Source organism: Mus pahari, chromosome 10 (assembly GCF_900095145.1).
Source record: "Mus pahari chromosome 10, PAHARI_EIJ_v1.1, whole genome shotgun sequence".
Lineage (NCBI taxonomy): Eukaryota > Metazoa > Chordata > Mammalia > Rodentia > Muridae > Mus > Mus pahari.
In genome coordinates this window covers 68,389,584-68,410,331 of record NC_034599.1, presented here as the reverse complement: position 1 = coordinate 68,410,331, position 20,748 = coordinate 68,389,584, and the positions used below count along the sequence as shown (strand labels likewise).

At 39.7% G+C, this 20,748-nt stretch overlaps 1 protein-coding gene across 5 annotated transcripts in view; it reads left to right on the top strand.

Moving 5' to 3' along the window:
- The window catches only part of Unc13c (unc-13 homolog C), a 496,297-nt gene that overhangs the window by 387,081 nt on the left and 88,468 nt on the right, over window positions 1-20,748 (top strand). For all 5 annotated transcript variants that reach the window (XM_029543555.1, XM_021206602.2, XM_029543556.1 and 2 more), the window contains 3 exons: window positions 10,134-10,260; window positions 15,953-16,049; window positions 17,546-17,689. In XM_029543555.1, the coding sequence (XP_029399415.1) occupies window positions 10,134-10,260; window positions 15,953-16,049; window positions 17,546-17,689 (368 nt within the window). The remainder of the gene's footprint in view (window positions 1-10,133; window positions 10,261-15,952; window positions 16,050-17,545; window positions 17,690-20,748) is intronic.

Here is a 20,748-nt window from a genome sequence, read left to right as displayed (position 1 = left end):
ACAATATCATAGGTGTCTCTCTCTCTCTCTCTCTCTCTCTCTCTCTCTCTCTCTCTCTGTGCGTGTGTGTGTGTGTGTGTGTGTGTGTGCATGTTTACAGCAATTTGGTACTCAAAAAGTTTCTGGGTGAGAAGCTTGTGCCTTTGTGAACACAGGACACCTAGCATAATCTTGTAGACCTTGGACCAAACTTCTGCTTCTTATTTAATATTACCGCCAGCCCTGCATCAGTACCTATAGGGAATAGAAAATGGTATCAATCAGCAAGGAAGAGGTTTGAAGACTGTATAGAAAGAATAATGTATGATACCCATCTCTTAAATAATTGTGCAGTAAATAATGTCAAAGGAGGACTGTGGTGGTGACAGACATCAGGAAAGTGGATTGAATAGCTAGGTGCTGTATTATACACACCTATAATCCCATGAAGTTGAGGCAGGAGGCTCAGGAGTTCAAGGTTATCCTTAGCTATATAATGAATTCTGCAATAATGACTATCTCAAAAAAAAAGCAGAAAAATAAATTCAGTTATGTGTGTGCTACCCCTATCATATAAACCACATATAATTACATGTTACTACATTATGTATAAAGTTTATGCACAAATACTAACTCCCTGAAAAATATACATTTCCAACTATTTGCTAATAAACACATTCTAAAGGAAAACAGCCAGATTTTTCTGACTTGCCAAGTTTTCCTCTGTATAATTTTAAGTAAGCATTTTTTTATTCTCCTAGTAAAATATTCATATTTCCCACTGAAATTCAAAGATTAAATTCTGTACAGAAATTATTATATTGCAGTTTGGAAAAGCTAATTAAATGGTTTGTTTTGTAAATGTAATGAGCTAGTCTGGCCTTTGTTGCCAAAATTAAAAATGTAGGAGGATTGATGGCTAAACAAATTTAAGAATCATTTGTGTCACATGAGCTCAAGAGAATTTTATTAACAGAGTCAGCATTACACATAAATAATTGAATAGGATTCAAAATGACTTGAAGTATATTTCTGAATTTGATATTATAATTTTTCCCGTCGATATTTGGTAGGGCATGCTGTAGATGCAATTATGGGATTTTTTTTTGACAGTTTTTCTGTATAACGCACAGTTGTACACTATGGGGAAAACACACTAAGGAAAATCAGGTTTGGATTTGGATCCTAAGTCCCTGAGGTCGTAGTGGTTTCCTGTAATGCGCGGAGGACCCTGAGGATGAATTAGGCTGTCCAGAAGGTCCTGGGGGGAGAGGGGGAAGCTAACAGTTCTCAAAGTCTGCGTATTTCTCATACATAATTATTTTCCATCCAGAGTGTAGTGGGTTGGTCTGATGCTGCTTGTATTCCAATGCTAAATACCGGCTCTTAAGATCTAGTTGCCCTGATAATGATCAGATTTTCAAGTAGACCAAGTGATGCTATGTAAACCTTGCTGGTTTACTAGTCAATAAAAGGCTAGAGCCTGTGATTGGTCAGTGGAGGGAAGAAAGGTGGGACTTGAGGATCGAGTGAGGGGCTTAGCAGGTAGAGAAAAGTGGGGAAGAAGGACAAGGAGGTGGAGGAGGCTGCCATGAGGGGAGATGAACCATGAGCACATGGCCAGGAAAAACAGCAAGTAACAAGGGACATGATAACTGGGAAATAAGTTAGAATAGCTCCAAACCTGCCCAATCTATGCTTATGGCTTGTAAATAAAGTACCTGGATTATTTGCCTTTTATAGACGCTAGCTAGAATGCCTAATTCCTCTTATACACAGCTAGCTCAGTTGGAAGAGCATAAGGCTCTTAATCTCGTGCTTATGGGTTCTTGCCCACATTGGGTGCCATTTTGATTTTTAATCTTGTTAAATTTGTTAACTTTCATGATTATAGCAAAATATCTGAGACAGGCAACATTATAAAAATAGTAAGATTTATTTATCTAGCAGTCTTAGAGGCATAAAGTCTGTTTAGCGTTTTACAGAGTCCGATGAGAGCCTGCTCTAGTTTGGTGTATGTTGCTAGGGTAAAACTGACCAAAATCAGCTGCAGAAGAAAAGGGTTTGTTTGGCTCGCAGGTCGCAATCCATTACCTGGGAGGAGGGATACCAATTGCCAGCTTGCTCTCCATGGCTGTCCCAACCTGCTTTCTTATACCACCCACCTGTCCAGGGATGGCACCACCCATGATGGGCCGGACCCTTCTATACCAATTAGCAATCAATAAAATACTCACTCAGACATGCTCACAGACGAGACTGATGGAGGCAGTTCCTCAGTTAGAATCCCCACTCTCCAGGTTGACAACCAAGAGTAACCATCACATGCTGCCGTTATGTATATCATACAGTGGCAGGAATGTGTGTGTCTGAAACTCTTTTTAAATCCTCCATTTTCCAATCATGGCCATGACCCCTAATGGCCTTATCTAGCTTATCTTTTCCCAGAATCTCCAACTCTAAATACTATAGTTGGACTAAGTTTCCACTCATTTAATACCCCACAATGGGGATTGCATTTAAACACACAAAGCCCCAAGAGATGGATTCCATCCAAACTACAGTAGTTTGAGTATATTTCTTAAAATCTATATCACCCTTTCCAGTTAGTTTAGATGTCTACAGAGTGATTCCAATAACACCAGGGCCCTGAATTTGATCTCTTTATGAGTCAGTTGATTCCCATCCTTAGCCAGACTCTGTTGTACATGCCTGTAATCCCAGAACCTGGGAGAGAAAGGCAGGAGGGAGGATCATGTGTTCAAGGTCATTATCAGTTCCATAATGAATTCAAGTCTAGCCTGGGCTACATGAGACTCTGTCTCATGACCACCATCACTCCACACACATACTCAATAAAGATACAGTAACTGGAAATTAGAAGGTAGCTGCCTGAATTATGATTTACTCCTGTGAACAGACACCATGACCAAGGCAACTGTTATAAGAACATATAATTAGGGCTGGCTTACAGGTTCAGAGGTTCAGTCCATTATTATCAAGGTGGGAACATGGCAGCATCTAGGAACAGATGGAGCTGAGAGTTCTACATCTTCATCTGAAGACTTATAGAAGAAGACTGGATCCCATGTGATTAGGAAGAGTGTCTCATTGCTCACCCTTACAGTGACACACTTCCTCCAACAAGGCCACAACTATTCCAACACAGCCACACCTCCTAATAGAGCCACTCCCTGAGCCAAGCGTATTCAAACCACCACAGTAGGGGAATAATCAAGAAGCAATAGCTTTTGAAAACCTTTCTGGGATACAATGAAATATAATACCATGTGGCCTAACTCCATCACAGTTTAGAACAATATAACTTTTGCTTTGTTTTTACTTGTGTAAGTCAGAGTCTGGGCACCTCTACCATGTCCTGTGGCTCAAGGACCCAACATTCTAGCATTTGGAGTTTGCTCTCTGTAGGACCTTGGAACTATGCTCTGGATGTCTGCATTTGACCAGTAAATAAGGGTAAGAGGATGGGGAAATTTTGCATGATGTTCTTCAGCCCTAAATTCATGCATCAAGCAAGGCTAGCACATGTAGTCTGCCTATGCACCTGGGCAAAAAAAGAGAAGGTTTGGCAACTAGTCAAATTTGCGACAGGAAGTTCATGGTGCTTACAGAAAGTCACTGTGAGGAAATAAAGGGATATAAATGAAAACTTGTCTTTGCTCCTGCTGTTTATGGGAAACATCACAGGCAGACCCTGTGGACCCTCTCATTTCAGTTTGTCTTTATACTGCCCTCAAGATCAGAGCTCTGTCACAAACTAATTCAATATACTGCAGGTCACTTTTGGCTTAGCTGAGGAGCACAATTCTTGGAGAGATGTCAGTTACTCTCTTGAACTGGCAGAGTGCGACAACAGCTGGTGTTGTAAGTTTCCTATTTACAACCATAGAGAGTAGCAAATATCAGCTAATAGTATGAGAGAATAAAAACATCACAAAGACATAGAAATTAGGGTTGTGAAAGTAGCTTGCTTGGTAGCTACCTTCTGTGTAGAAAAGGCTGACGTTGGAAATGTGGCTGGATAGAGTACTTGGCTAGCATGCCCTGAGTTCAATCCCCCAGCTCTGCACAAATCAGGTATCGAGGCTGTATTAGTTATTTCCCTGTTACTGTAATAAAGTACAATGATCAATGAAGTTTAGAGAAGGGGGAGTATATTTGGGCTTATGGTTTCAGAAGGATAAGAGTGAGGAACCTTCCTGGTGAAGAACCATGGCAGCAAGTGCCATGCAAAGATGGTAGCAGAAGCAGGAAGTTGACATAGTTAATTAGAAGTGGTGAAAGCCTTTATTTTCTTGTGAAGTGCTTCCTCCAGCAAGACTACACCACACAGACCTCCCCAAACACCTCCACCAACTAGAGTGTCAAATACTTGAAACTATGGTGGACAGTTCACATTCGAACCACTGAAGCGCCACTCATCTGTGGTCCTGATGCTGGAAGAGCATAGCTATTTGAGGCCAGCTGTGGCTACCTGAGACCCTGCCTCCAAATAAACTTTGAACTGATAATTCTAAGATTGTTTTCCCCCAGAAAACCATAATAGCTCCATGCCATTTTCTAGGTTATTTTTAGGGATGAAAAAAGTCCCCAGGTAAGACTAAACCAGACTTAGATGTTTAGATGTCAGTGATGCTCTCTCTGCCTCCTGACCCATAGAGACTCAGAGGTGGGGAAGAAGAGGAAGTGGCCTGTCCAGGGCCTGTCCTGAGTCAGGATGATGGGAGTGCTTCCCTGGAGCTCTGGGGACAACAGGACTGTGGGGAGGGGGCATTGAGGGGATGTCTCAAAATGTAGTCTCCAAGAGGTCTGTGAGTTCTAAATTGAGTATGTAAATTAACAAAAAGAAAGAACTTTTATCCTCAGAGAAAAGTGAAGTTCAAGCTGGCTAAACAAATAGACAAATATTCTATTAAAAAAAATATTGCTTTATGTTGCAGAGAATGCTGTATTGCAAAGGGCAAATTAGTGAAATTCACCCAAACTCCCATTAAATCATTTCAAAAAAAAAAAAAAAAAAGACAAAAATGGGGGGCAGGGTTTTTATTGGAACAGTTATGTAAATTCATAAAAGAGAATGTGTGCATGAAATATATGGCATTAGATCCCATTTTAGGTGCCTAGTCTTTCTTTTCTCTCCACTAAATTCCGCTATAGGAAATTATTTCTGTGGCTAAGAGTTGGACTAAATTCATCTCCTATGGCAGGCTTACAGCATCCTGTAAGTCACACGGTTGGCACACTAGTGAATCTGTTAGCCTTCCTTCTTACCCACAATGCACTTCAGATAGAGAGCACAGATCGTGGAACCTTTGTTTCATATTCCAGTGCCTCACCCAGGATCTGACCTGCACTCCATACATGTCTCCTCTATTAATGAAACTGGTAGCCCTTCCCTTCAGAACTCTGTTAATATGGAACACACTTGGAACAGTTGGCCCCAGACCGTCCTGCTCTGAGCTCTTACTGTGTTTGTTCTTTCTACCTTGATGACTGGTTCTCTATAGCGACATGATAGAATTGGTGCCTAGTGCCAATTTTCCTTTAACTTCTTGAAAGATGATCAAGCTAAAATTTAATTTTCAGCATGTATATGTGAGACTGCTTTATGACTGATATTTAAATATTTAACTTTATATACCCAGAATTCGTTGTATTCTCCTTCTAGAAAATACGCTTTATCACCTTTATTTCAACAAAATTACTATACAACAATAATACGATTTTCAAATAATTTGTATTCTTCTTACAAACATGCCCAACAGTATATTTTCTGAACTATACATCCTATCTGCTCTACCTTTTTTCCTATTTAAAACTATGTAAGTGCCTTTTTCCTAATTAAAACTTTTTTCCTATTTAAAACTATGTAAGTGCTTTTGCTCTGAGGTTTTACTCATTTCTATTCTCTTTCCAATCAGTTTTGCTCATCTCAGCTCTACTCTCAATTATTCTTTTTCTACCCAATCTGAGCTTATACTCATTCTTGTACTTTTAAAGAATTAAACAGCAAATTTATCTCCAAATAACATGGTTGATCCTATAGCTCATGAAAAGGATACTTTCATGTAAAATTTTAATTCTAAAAAATTTAATTCATTAATATACAATTTATGTAAATTTTTGAATAATTCTAAAAATCCAATTGTCACACACTTATTTTTATTCATAAACATTTAAAGCTGTCATTATGTGTGTGTGTGTGTGTTTTATAAAACTTAACTCATACTCATTCTGTAAGCTGCTGGTTTCATTGATGTTCCATACAGATGCATGCTGTGCTTTGATTCTACCCTCCCCACCTCGATTTCCATCCTTTCCTCCCTCCTCCTACCGCCAGCTTCCTAGCTGCCTTAGCCCTAATAGTCACTCTTTTACCTTCAGATCTCTTTTCCACTTAGGTTCCATGAATGTGAGAGAATATATAACACTTGACTCTGAAAGTCTATTTTACTTCACATAACATAAGGGTCTCCAGTTGTATCCATTTTCCTGTAAATGATACAGTTTCTTTCCCTTTGGTAGCTGAACAAAATTCCATTGGGTACATACACAACATTTCTATTCATCCATCAATGGGCACCCACTGTACTCTGTAACCTTGCCATTGTGAGGACTGTGCCAGTAAACACAGCTAACTCCTCTCTCTCTCTCCCTGTCCCTGTCCCCGTCCCTGTCCCTGTCCCTGTCCCTCTCCCCCCTTCCCCTCCCCCTTCCCCTCTTCCTCCTCTCTCCCCCTTCCCCTCTCCTCCCCCCTCTGTGTGTTTGTGTGTGTGTGTGTGTGTGTGTGTGTGTGTATGTATGTATTCTGACTTCATTTCCTCCCTGATACCTGGGCATTGTCAACCTGAATTATGTGGTATATTTGTAGTTTTTCCCACAGCAGTATAAGAAGATTCCATTCCTTTTCTCTCTTATTCCCCTCCTCATTTGGATACAGCCATTCTGCATGGTATACAATGGAACATTTGGGTTCACGTTTCTTTGGCAGCTAAAGGTGTTGGGTACTTTTTCTCTTACACATTTATTGATAATTTGTAATTCTTATTTTGGGAAGTGTCTGTTCAGATTGTTTGCCCATCTATTAATTACACTGCTCATTCTTTCTTCTTTTGTTGGTAACAGATTGGTAATTATGAGTTTGGGGTGTGTGTGTCTGTCTGTCTGTCTGTCTGCCTGAGTCTGTATCTCCCTCCCCCTCTTAATCCCTTCTTTTGTACCTTAGATCAGTTTATAAAAGGATTTTTCAGTAATATTTATCTCTTTGTTTCATTGGTATATTGCATTGGTCTTTTAATATCAGTTTTCACTCTGATCATTATTCCTTCTTTCTAGTAGATTTAGTTTTGTCTTGTTCCAATTATTCTAAGATCTTGAAATGTAATATTGGGCTATATATTAAAAATTAATTAAAAGGGTGTATAATGAAAGTTATTTCAAAAAAAATATTGGGCTATATATTTTAGCTCTTTGATTTTTTTTTTTTAGTTGTAGGAACTCTTAGCTCTAAGAATCTCTTAAAACTGCTTTGACTGTAGGCTGTGTTCCATTTTCATTAGACTCTGCAAATTTTCAGATTTCTCCCCTCAGTCTCACAAAACGGAGACATAATTCAGTGACCTGGGTTGACTTTGTCCTAGCAACTTTCTTCACTTGCCCTCCCATGTGACTGGGATTTCTGTTATGTAACAAATATAGCCTTCAATGATCAGCTAGATGTCAAAGACTCAACACCAGACTTCATGTACATCACAACTAACTTATCCACAAGCCTTGGAAATATGAATCATATAGCATTCACCATCTTAGGCACCCAGCACATACATTTTTAGAATTATGAAAAACTTCTGAATAACTAAGCATTTAATCCAGAGCCAGATTTTTAAAATGTGAGGTTGTTAATTTGAAAATAATACTTCACCATGTAACAATCTATTGAGTTTCTTCACAATACTTAGAGCCTTACCCAAGCACTGCCACAGTAACTTTTGTAGTTTTGGATATGGAATAAAGTGTGGACTAGACTGTTTGGAGGCCTAGGGGTTATCCATCATTACCACAGTGGTACAGACACAAGAGAAGAGGCTTAGCCTACCAGCTTACTCTAGGCCAACAGAAAATACTAGATCCCAGGTAGTAGAAGAACACATGAGCCATTTCTATATAGTCTATATAACGATACATGGCTGAGTCACAGGGCAACAGGGCAAGATTTTCCCATTATTGATGTCTCAGGGTACTATTGTATTAATTTCCTAACTATGAATTGACCAAATAAATATTCCTCTTAAAAATGAAGGAACACCAAAGATCTAAAAGGGAAGATTGTTGCAGAGCTAAAAAGGGATGGAGCTGGAGGTGGCCAAAGCAAACCATCTTGTTGACAACTTGTTTAGTGTTGTTCTTGAACACAGCTTCATTACTTTCTATGTGAAAACACCTCTCCCAGCTGTACGGTGTCTTGAATTAACACTGTTCAGATAATTTAAAGGTTTGATTTGGGATTATAGTCTCTTGTGCACTCTATTGGTATTCATATCACCCCATGATCTGGTTTGGGGAAACAGGAGTGGCTTCTGTTCTTAATAACAATCCAATTTCTTCAATCTATGTTTTCATTATTTAGCACAGAATGCAAAGCATAGGGTATTTCTATAAAGAGGCAATGCCCCCAGCTTCACTGAGAGTCACCAATTCCTAAAGGGATTTCTCAGAGGCGGCTCTCGTCCTGAAGGATCACAGAAATATTTAGGATTTGCTTGCATTTATGGTTGCTGCCAGATTTGACCATGGGGTTAATATAAATGAGAAAGAACAGAGGAAAACATATTCAGGGGCTGGGGAAACACTTTGTTAGTATAAAAGGTTTGCTGGGCAACATGAGACTTGAGTCTAGCTCTCCAGAACTAAGATAAAAAGCCAAAAACACTGGTGAGAGTCTGTAATCCCAGCACCATGGATACAGAAACAGAAGGACCCCTGTGTCTCATTGGCCAGCCAAACCAAAGCCACGAGCTCCAAGTTCAGTGAGAGATCTGTCTCAATAAAATAGATAAATACATTAAATTAACAAAGACATTAACTTTTATCTCTGCCTCTAGACATGTGTATGTATACATATATGCATGCATGCACATTCACTCACATTCAGCAACACATACAACACATCCAGTAATATTCTGTAGGTTTCTCCACCTCAGTCTTGTAAACTCATATTCTGTAAGCAATCTAGGATACCCTCTTTAAACCACAAGGAAACAAAAAATATAACATGGCTTAGAAGTTAAATGTATCTTTCTGTCTTCAACCGTCTGATTCTTTAAGTGTTAAAACTAGGTCAGGATGTGACCTGACCATGCACGTGTCACACCAGTCCCATGTTAATCGGCGATTATGGCTCCTACTTTAAGTCATGTTTTATCCCTTACAATGTTAATTCTTTCTGTCACTGTGTATTTCCCTAAAAGCAGCCAAAGTCTGAGAGGCTCCAGATAAATGCAGGGTTTACAATGTTGCTCATATTTTTTTTTAATTGGATATTTTCTTTATTTTCATTTCAAATGTTATCCCCTTTCCTGGTTTCCCTCCCTCCCAGAAACACCCTATTAAGTCCTCCCTCCCCCTGATTCTATGAGGGTGTTCCCCTACACTGGGGCATCTTTCCCCATCAAAAGTGTCACCTATTTCCAATCAAGACACATTAAAATAATCTAACCATTTTACAGTGTCACTTGGCCTGCCTTCACAGGATCCAAGATTGTTTTCTTTTCTTTTTTATTATGTGTGTATCTGTGTGTGGGTAGTGCACATGAGTGTAAGTCTCCTCAGAGACAAGAAGACAGTATCCTTTCCCCTGGGATTGGAATGACATATGATTGTGAGACCTGGACACTGGGACCCAAACTTCCGTCCTCTGAAAGAGCAGCAAACATTCTTAACCCCTGAGCATTTTTCTTGCCTCTCCAGGATTATTTTTGCATGCTGCATAACATTGGTTCTGCTTCAGCAATGTACTTTGCCTGGAATACCACAAGTTTCTTCTTTATAGAAATGCTGACAATAAAGGTCAATCGGAACCCAGTGGCACTGTCTGCGAGCCACATTTATTAATTGTGTGATTTTATCTGTTACAGAACATGAGAAGCAACGCTTATGCAAGAGCACCGATTATATGAATTTGCATTTCAAAGTGAAATGGTTTTATAATGAGTATGTACGAGAACTTCCTGCCTTCAAGGATGCTGTTCCAGAATATTCCCTGTAAGTAGTGATTTCTACTCTCCCCCTTTGTCCTGAATTCACAGTGCTGCAAAAATCACAGCTGAGTTGTAAGGGCTAAGAGCTCTTCACATACTTCTCATTTGAATGCAGATATCTCTGTAATGAAACTAATGTGGAAAGATTTGCATGTCTCTGAGGCTGAGAGGATGGCATAGCATATTTCAAGAATGCCTTACTTAGATATTTGAAGAGAAAGAAATGCAGAATGGGCTCTGGTTTTGATGATGAAATTATTCCCTGTGGAAGTGCTAGAATGCACAGTACTGGGGAGATGGTGCAGCAGTTTAAGCGTCTGCCACACAAACTTGAGGAACCAGTTGTTGGATCCCAAGAAACTCACATAAAATGTCAGCTGGGCATGGTGGATGTCCTGTCAGAGGGTACAGACAGCAACTCCCCCAAAATAAGCTGGCTAGAAAGACGAGCCCTATCGCTGAGCTCTGGGATGGATTGAGAAAGTCTGGTTCAGTGAATAAGGTGGAAAAGAGAAAGATGATGATTCCCAACAACCTTGGGTACTCTATATGCATGCTCAAACATGTATATGAGCACTCACACACAGTGCGAAACTATTCATGTACCAATACGCACAGCACACACATGTGAAAAGTGAGAAAAGAAGAAATGCTAGAATGCTTTATTGGATAGCCGGACTTTCATTTTAATAAGCTATAACTGTCTTAGGAATTCATGTCTCTGAAATAGAAGTCATTATTTAACAGTGACATTTTCATCTTATGAGTTTGTCTCTGCCTTAGTGTCTTTTGTGTTGTCTGTGATGGAATGCCTTACAGAAACAGTGTAAGGGCGATTGCTTTCTTTGGGCTGACAGTTCTAGATACGTGATAGAGTATACCTGCTCTATCATGGTAGGAAAGTCAGAGGCAGGGCCTTGAGGCAGCTGGTCACATTGCAGCCCCAGTCAAGAAGCAGATGAATGTTTATACACAGCTTTCTTTCTCCATCTGACAGAGTTCAGAATCCCAACCCAGGTAATGGTGCTTCCCACAGTAGGTGGGTCTTCACAGCTCAATTTACTGAATGAAGATGATCCCTCAGGGGGCAGGCTTAGAGGCCCATTGCCCAGGTGATTCTAGATCTCATTAGATTGACAGTTGAGATTAACCATCAGTGTCAATCAAATACACTTGTAATCATACAGCCACTGAGAAGCATTGAGCATTTAATGTGCACCAGGTCTCTTTTATTCTGGTCAGGAGGGGGTCATCCAGAGTCTTATGTGTAGAAGATTTGTGTTTAAGATAGACCTTACCCCCCAAAAAAGCTTATATGCAGGCAATATTGATAATCACAAGGCAGAGCGAAATGAAGCAAGCTAATCTGAAGAGCATAAACACATCACAAGAAGAGTATTACCCCAATTGAAAGACTTATGTAGCATCTATTATAGACTTTTAAGAACTCAATCAGGTTATGTCAAGAGAAAAAAATTAGCAGTAAAGTGTTGATACGGAAATGAAGTTTGAGAGTTCAGACTGCATAGGCTCTGATATATTGATAGTATTGCTCTTCTAGTGGGGTCTAAAGTATTTTTCCTAGACCAGTAGAAGGTGATACCAGAAAGGAGCTTTAAACTAGACTGTTATAAATAGATGCTGTGCAGGCATTAGACACCATGAGAAGTGGAAGCAACTGAGACTGGGGGACAGAGCAGAGATTTAGGAGTTAATGAGCAATGTAATGACAGGCTTCTAACAGCCTCAGTGTAGTCTCCTCATCTCAGAGGTACATGAGATGGAACAGCACGGTGATACAAGTTAACTGTCTACACCACAAGGGGTGCAGGGGAGGATGCGGGTCACAGGATACAAGCCTCAGTTAAGAGGAATACTCTCAAGAGAGAGCTATGACAAAACAGAGTGGCTATACTTGATAACAGCATATTATATGATTGAAAATTGCTACGAATTGCTAGAGGTGTGGCTCAGCAGTCAAAGCACTTGTTACTCAAATGTTAAGAATGGAATTTGAACCCCAAGGACCCATGTGAATGCCACATGGGCACAAAGGCCCACTGGCAAACCCAACAATTTGAAAAGCAGAAGATTCCTAGGGCAAGTTACCTGGTAGACTAGGCAAGTCAGTAAGCTCTGGGATCTCTGAGAGACTCTGCCTCAGTGAATAAAGTGGGAAGCAACCATGGAAGATACCGAAGGTCTACATCCAATTTCCACAGGCACATGTATAAGAATAATAAGGTAACTGCTAGGAAATTGCTAAGAATTGATTTTATGTGTTCTGACCCCAAATGATAAAGTATTAATATCTTGATTTGGAATACAAATAATGAGGTCTATGACTTTTTTATACAGACTTTGTACTCACTCATTGTGTATACTAACTAACTGGCTTAATTTTTTTCCTCAATGTATGTATATTTCAAAGCATCTATCAATAAATATATACATATCATAAGAATAATAAAATGAAATAAGGCTGTGTTTCATCATAAAAAAGCTTACTAACTTAAAAAATTAAAAGCAAAATATTATAAAATTATGTACTATTTAAAGGCTGACTATTTAAAGTACTATTTAAAGTATATTATGTACTATTTAAGCCTATTTAAAGGCTTACTATTATATAAAGCACTTGAAATGAGAAGCACAAAGGGCGAAAGACACATGCGAGAGAAAATCTGAAGACAGAATTTACAGAATTTGTTCAATTAGCATATGAGGGAAATAAACAAAGAGTTGGGCATGAAGTAAATGCACACAAAGCACTTGTTAGCATCTTGGTTGAGAATAGGGAAGTAAAACAGAAGAGCTGCCTGTCAGCCATCTGCCTCGAGCTGTCTAGACTTACTACATTAAGCTGGAATCGCACTTGCATGCTTACTGAGCATGAGCTACAAAAGTGAGCAAAATTTAACAGAGTCAGAAAGCAACCAAGGCAGCCAAGAATGAAGAATCAATAGGTACCCTCAAGAAGGCAGAAGCACACAGAAGAGAGTCTACACACAGTGGCTTCTCACCATGTTCCATCCTCATGTCTGTGGGCCAGCTGGCAATTCTGTAGACTTTGAGATCAAACAGTGGCCAGAAGTTCAGAACTTACAGCAATCTCCCCAGAGAGAAGCAAATGCTGATGTTCCGCACTAAGAAGGCTCATTATCTGTGTAGGACCAAAACCACAGAGAAAGGGAAGGACAGAAAAAGAAGCACAAGACTCCACAAGTATTTCCCCCAGAGATCGGAAACTTGGTGTCTTCCTCAATAGCGCTCCCCGCTACGGACTGAAGCATGGTCTCTCAACTGATTCCAGAGCTCACCTCAAAGACTGGGCTAACCACCTTCTTTACTCACTCCAACAATCCCCTTTTCACTTTCCAAAAGTTGGTATTAAGTGTATACCACCATTCAGCCCCACCCACTCAGTATTTACCTGGGCTCTGGGGATCTGAATTTGTTCTCAGACATATTTTACATAAGTGTGAAGACTAGGGAAGAAAGCCATCAAATAGAGAGCAGTCACCAAGAATCTGTTAACTAAGTGGGGACTTCAACAGCTCCACAACAGCTAATGGAGCAATAGTAAGAGGCCCAGACTTCTGGGAAAGGGATGGGGAGGGTGGAGGAATGGTGGGTTGAAAACTGCCCTGGCTTTCAGTGGGATTTGGAGGGCTCTGTCCTTGAAATAAGAGCAAACATGAAAAAAATGACCCAGGAGCCAGTCATGTCCAAAAGGAGATGTTCTCCCTTAGTGCTCTCACTAAGGGAAAATTTAAGTTCCTCCCTGGAGTAAATAAATGGTCAATACAAGATCCACATGAGACTGGAGAAGTGGCCCAGCAGTTAGGAGCACTGGCTGCTCTTGCAGTAGACCTGGGTTAAGTTCCCAGATGGTTCACATCTGTAACTCGAGTTCCAGGAGATCTGATGCCTCTTCTGACCTCTATGGACACCAGGCATGCATGCCATGTACAGACAAGAAGGAAAAACACACATAAGATACATAAAACTTAAAGGGAAACAATTCTGCATAGGCGTCAATGTAACACTCCACAAGAAAATTAGGACCTATCTCAGCAGAGGGCCCAAATGTCTAGGACCCAAGAGAAAACACACGTTAATCTTATCACTCATAGACCTGGATTTATGATTTAAAATGTTAGAGTTTCAACAGAAAATTTGAATCTAGAAGAATGAATTAGAAATTATAGAACTGTTTTAAAATTTAAAATGTAATAGGTAAGATTAATGATAAATTATATACAGCATGAAAGACATAATGATAATTTGAAGGTAGGTTTAGAGAGAACATCTATATATTAAAAAAAAAAAAAAAACGAAAAAAACAGGGTATCAAAACTGTAAATTATACCTCTCCAAAAGAAAGAAATGACAAAAGATATAGGGAATAGTGTGTACAGTTAAAAAAATGAGTCCCAAAAATTGCAAAGCAGAACATGTACAATTATGAAAATAATTACTGCATTGAAAATAGAAGAAAACTATCTTGTTTGGTTGCTTTGGTTTGGTTTGGTTGGCTTTCAAGACATGGTTTCTGTGTAGCCTTGGCTGTCTTGGAACTCACTTTGTAGACCAGGCTAGCCTCAGACTCAGAGATCTGCCTGCCTCTGCCTTCCAAGAGCTGGGACTAAAGGCACAGGGCACCATGTCCAGCTAAAAACACTTTTTTTTGTTTGTTTGCTAAAAAAAAAAAAAATTCTTAATCTAATAAAATAAGCCCTATAAAAACCAAACAAATAAAAATAATATGAAAACAACCAAGGGGGCTGGAGTCACAGCTCAGCAGGTAACAGCACACTCTACTCTCACAGGGGAACTGCGTTCAATTCTCAGCTCACATTATGTGACTCAAAACTACTTGCAATTCCAGCTTCAGGGAATCCAATGCCTTCTCCTGGGCTTCAAACACTGCACTCACATATACAAAGATACACATCATTAATATACTTTTTTAGTTTTTAAAAAGAAAATAAAGAAATATGATGTTTATCAATAAAATTCCCAAAGTTTCTTTTTGAGATCAAGGGTTGAACTTTCCTGGTAGCAGGCAATGCTGGAGACAATCTTTAAAAGCTAGGGGGTGATATTATTGGTTACCAAGATGTCCTTAAAAGATACAGTTTTAGAAGAGTAGGACATTAGTAGGTACGGATGTACCAAGAGGACACAGTGGTCTGGAGATGGACCCACACGTATGCCACTGCCTGATGAATGGATTTTTATATAAGTGGTACTAGATCAAATGGACATCCTTGTGGGAAAAGAGCCTTAAAACTTAACTCAGACTAGTTACAAAACCATAGCAGGGTGTATTTAAGAAGTTGAAGGTAAAGTAGATAGCCTTAGTTCTACATAACTCAATAGGAAGGAATTATGGGATGGTGGGATAGTACATCTGGAGGCTCAAAACAAGAGGTCTACAGTCGATGGGGATTTCAATCTTGAGTAGAAAGGAATTGCAGGGTGGTGTTGGGAACTAAGCATATTTGAGGCAGCACGGGAGTGAATGCAAAGAGAGAGATTGTTAGAAAGATAAAGTTGATGAATATAATCTCTACAGAAGAACAAAATTGAAAGGTTACTGACGCTGAATCACCCTCATATGGGAGCAATGTAACTGTTACCACATGTAAATGATGTCCTGGGAGGTAACTTGCTAATTATTTTTTTTGTAGGTGGTTTGAGCCTTTTGTTATGCAATGGCTAGATGAAAATGAAGATGTGTCCATGGAGTTCCTTCATGGAGCACTGGGAAGAGACAAAAAAGATGGAGTGAGTCCAGATGTGGCCGGGATTCAATTATCTTTCTCACCTCTGAGCAAGTAGGAAATGTGGGGCTCATTGGTTTTAGCTTAGTTTCATTCTAATTCCTTGGTGACCTAAGCAAATTTAACATGATTTCAAAGAGCTGGGGGAACCGATTAAATAGAAAGGAAACAAGAAAAATCAATCATTCCTTTGCCACAAGATTCTTCTACCAGGTCTCCAGGCTTATACAAAATGTCTGTTTTCATGGAGCCCTCCAGGAATAAGGTCAGAGCAAGGAGGAACTCACCCAGCATCAACCTCTGGCCTCTACATGTGTGCACATAATGTTCATGCACACAAAGAGCCATGCTTTAGAAAAAGGAAATGCAATCCCTTAATGAACCTCAACAAATCCCTTATGTCTAAGTTATAGCTATCTTTTATGTGGTGTTTTAAATCTTAGAGATGGGCAGCTATATTTTCTCTTTACTTAAAATTAAAGTGTTACCAGGGAGAGGTGAGGATCAGCACTGGTTTGTTGTGGTTTGCTCTTGAGACAAGTATCATGTAGCCCAGGCTATGTTAGTCAAAGCTGGTCTTGAACTCCTGATCCTTCAACCTTAGCCTATCACGTGCTAGGCTTGCAGGTATTACTTGCGTGCCTTACCAAAGCCGATTGCTAAGGAAAAGATGGAGCGAGTCTCTGCACTATAGACCTGCAGGTCAAAGGGGTCAGAGGACAGATCTGTGGATTAGAAGAAAGAGGATGAAGAAGAGGAGGGAAAGGAGGAGGAGAGCAACCCTACCAAGTATGGGAATCTTCAACCCACAACATCTTAAATCCACAGGACATTCCCTTTCAAAAATTAAAAATTATTTCCTTGAGCCTCATTTCCCTAACCCTAGGCTTGCAAAAAAAAAAAGAAAGAAAGAAAAGAAAAAAGAAAGAAAGAAAAGAACCCTATTTTCCCCATCTCTGTCCCATAGTTTGGTTCCAAAGTGGTGGCAAGCTATAGGACTTCAATTCTCAGGTTCATAGGCTGCTGAGCATGAGGCCTCTCCTCATTGAACTTCAGTCCCAACACAGGGACCAGATTTGATAGTAACTGTTGTTCAATATCAACCAACAAGACCCCCCCCCCAGAGCTCCCAGGGACTAAACCACCAACCAAAGAGTACACATGGAGGGACCCATGGCTCAAGCCACATATGTAGCAGAGGATGGCCTTGTTGAGCATCAGTGGGAGGAGAGGCCCTTTGTCCTGCAAAGGCTCAATGCCCCAGTGTAGGGGAATGCCAGGGCAGGGAGGTGGGAGTGGGTGGGTGAGTGAGGGAGCACCCTCATAGAATCAGGAGGACCGGGAGATGGGATGGGGGGTTTCTGAAGAGGAAACTTGGAAAGGGGATAACATTTGAGATGTAAATAAATAAAATTTCAAGAAAAAAGAAAAGAAAAGAAACCTAGTGAAGTTCCCTTCTCTCCCTTCCTTGCTCAAACAGTCTTTCTTCTCACCCCTCAGTTCCAGCAGACATCGGACCACGCCCTTTTCTCCTGTTCTGTGGTTGATGTCTTTGCTCAGCTTAACCAGAGCTTTGAGATCATTAAGAAACTGGAATGCCCCAATCCTGAAGCCTTATCACACTTAATGAGACGATTTGCAAAGGTAGGTTGCATAAGGCGTGTCTTCTCCAAGAAAAGCCAACCTAGACAGAGGGTTAGGATTTGGTACCATTTTGGACACAGACCCCATTTTAGAATTTTGAAACAGAGTACTTGCATTCTACTTCATAGTTTGGGAGTGTAGCTTCCCAGTTCTGTGACTGGCTGAGGGAAACACTGCTCTGACTTGGGGATGATGAAGTGATAACCAGATGTTCATTCGAGAAGAACTCACCGATGGTCTGTTACTCACCTAGCTACTGCTTTCAAGGTGTTATCATGAAGAAACATAATCTATGACTCCAAAACGCTCATAATGACAATATTAAAACTTTATGCCACGGCTATTTCAAACATAATCATTGAGCTATCAGAGAAGTCAAAAGAGCATACGCTTTCTGGGTCTAATGAGAAAAGAAATAAAGTTTGTTCTCTTAATAAATAAACACAAATAAAATATATTTATCTTGTTAGAAAATTAAGAAATACCAAAACCCTCTTAAATTGTGAACATTTAAGGTCTGAGTTTGTTAGCACTGCTATAGTGCACTGGGGGCCTTAAACAACAGAGATACCTTTGTTCACCATTTGGAAGATAGTTCTGGGTCCTCGTATTTGTCCATTTGGTTTCTTCTGAGACCCTGCAACTTGCTGAAGGCTCCCTTTCCAACCTGCCTTCACGGGGACTGCCTTCTGAGCATCCCGATGTCCCTGAGTATCCAGTTTTTTCATCTTACAATGATACCTGCCAATTGTAATATAATATCCATCCTACATATACCTTTTCTACTTAATAGCCTTCTTAAGGCCTTATCTCTAAAGAAAATGAAGATAGTCTATCTAAATATTTGCTCCATTCTGGGCTCCTAGTAATTAAAGCTTTTGGCTATTAAGTTTTGAGAGAACCACTTAACTCATAACAAATAGGCACAGTGAGCATGTGACTGCTTTTAGCCACAAACATAATATGTCTGTAACTTCATTTGTCATTATCCCCAAAAGACGGAGTGAAGGTTCTCTGTGAATGGGAGCCTCAGCTCTGACCCTGTCATCGGCCCTGTCTCTCAGAAGAATGTTCACATTTTCTTCTAATTAGTACGGATGTCTTCTAGCGGATAGTATCTCCTTTCACTGTGTCAGATCATATCATCTTGTGGTAACGATTACATCTATAAACTCCATGGTTCACAGAGATTTACTTCTGGGTCATGGAACCCCAGACAGCTCAGGTAACCCTAGAGAGGACCTCTCCACTATTGTATGCCTCAAGAGCTCCTGTCAGAGAGGTCTGACAAGGGGAGAGCAGGGGTTCTAGAAGGCTCAGCAAGCTAAGTGGGGAAATTAGCTGTGCCATGTGAAAAGATCTGAGAGCTAGTCGAAATGGCTGGCCTCACTTGGCCAACAGCTAGGACTCCATGAAGGACTCTAGGTAAACTGTCAGCCAAATTCTGTGACAGTTTTTATCTGCTATGAAATGCATTAAATTCAAGTCTTTGTTGATTAGGATGACTAAGAAAACTCTTCGCTTGCTAAGATACTAGCTGAGATTGATTTATTGGGGTCATTTCCTAAAGAGGATTTTTCCTGGTGATTAAAATTTCTTAATATGGTAAAAATCTGTACAGTTATCCCTAAAATCATCAAAGCCCTTCCTTAACTAACAGCTAAACATTATGTAGTTGCCTCTTAAAAAGAACAGTGAATGACCACTAGGAAGGCAGTGTTTGAAGCAACTTGTAAGGGAAGAACGACCATAGGGAAGTGAAGAGCTGGGGCCCCAGCTCCTGCCTCACTCCCAGCAGCTCTCACCTTCCAGCGTATCTCAAAGTGAGACAGAGATGGAAATCTACAAACAAGGTTTGAAAAGGATAAACATAGGAAAGCACATCATCTATGCAAGATGAAGAGGAATTGCATTCTTTCTCTATGAGTCATGGAGAAACTGTAAGGTTTTGTTAGCACAATAAAAAAATCCAATTAAATAAAGCATTTTTAATACCTGGAAAGTTGGACATCCTATTAATGTCCAATTCTTATCACAGGAAAATAATGTAACAAACTCTAAAAACATTCTCTGGAAAATTAGTATTTGGCATTGAAAATGAAATGCTATTTTGTGGGAATTATTTGAAAAACCATGGAGCTCTTAGTAACTCTCTCAGAGTCTTACAATGAAATAAAAAATAGAAGGCTTTAATAATTATATGACTATAAAAGTAAATAAAATTCACCCAAATTCATTACCAATATCAGCCTTTTAATCTATAATTTGCATCTTATGTAAACAAATTGACAAAAATTTAAAATTGATGGCTAATATAATTCATATCTTACATTAACAATACACTATATGATTGTTTTGTTTCATTTTAACATGAGGTGTGGCCTTTAGTCTTGAAGATTCTGCCTTTCTTGGTCCCTTGCATCAAACTATACTGAAGTAGGGCAATGATTTAAAATACCTACTTTTGATGAGAGGTGGTAATGATATTCACAGATGTACAGAGTCTGTAAGGGTTTGTACAGAGGGGTTTGTAAACCTGATACATCAGTACTGGATATTGATATGACTTTCCTACTGTTTTGGACAAGGTGGTTAAATTTTATAAATATGAGGGTTGGAGCCATGGCTTAGTGGTTAAGATCACTGGCTGCCCATGTAGAGGACCCAAGTTCAAGTCTCAGCAGCCATATGGTAGTTCACAATTGTCTAACCACAATTCAATCTGGGCTTCTGTGGGTACTTTATCATGTACACATGCACACACAATGACATACACTCAAACACATAAAATAAGTTTATAAAATTGTTTAAAGACATGAAATAATAATCTCTAATATTACTTAAAAAAATGACATCTTTGGTCCCTGGTAAATATCAGGGTGTCTGCCAATATGAGACATGCATATTGTTCCCCCTTTTGTTCTAAAGCCTAATCCTAACTTTAAAAATAATAATGACACTTCATCAAGAATAATGGTATTTTTATCATTTTGTTCATGGTGCCTCACTCATCTCCCTAAAACCCTATGAGGTATACACTATTACCCTCCCAAGTGTTA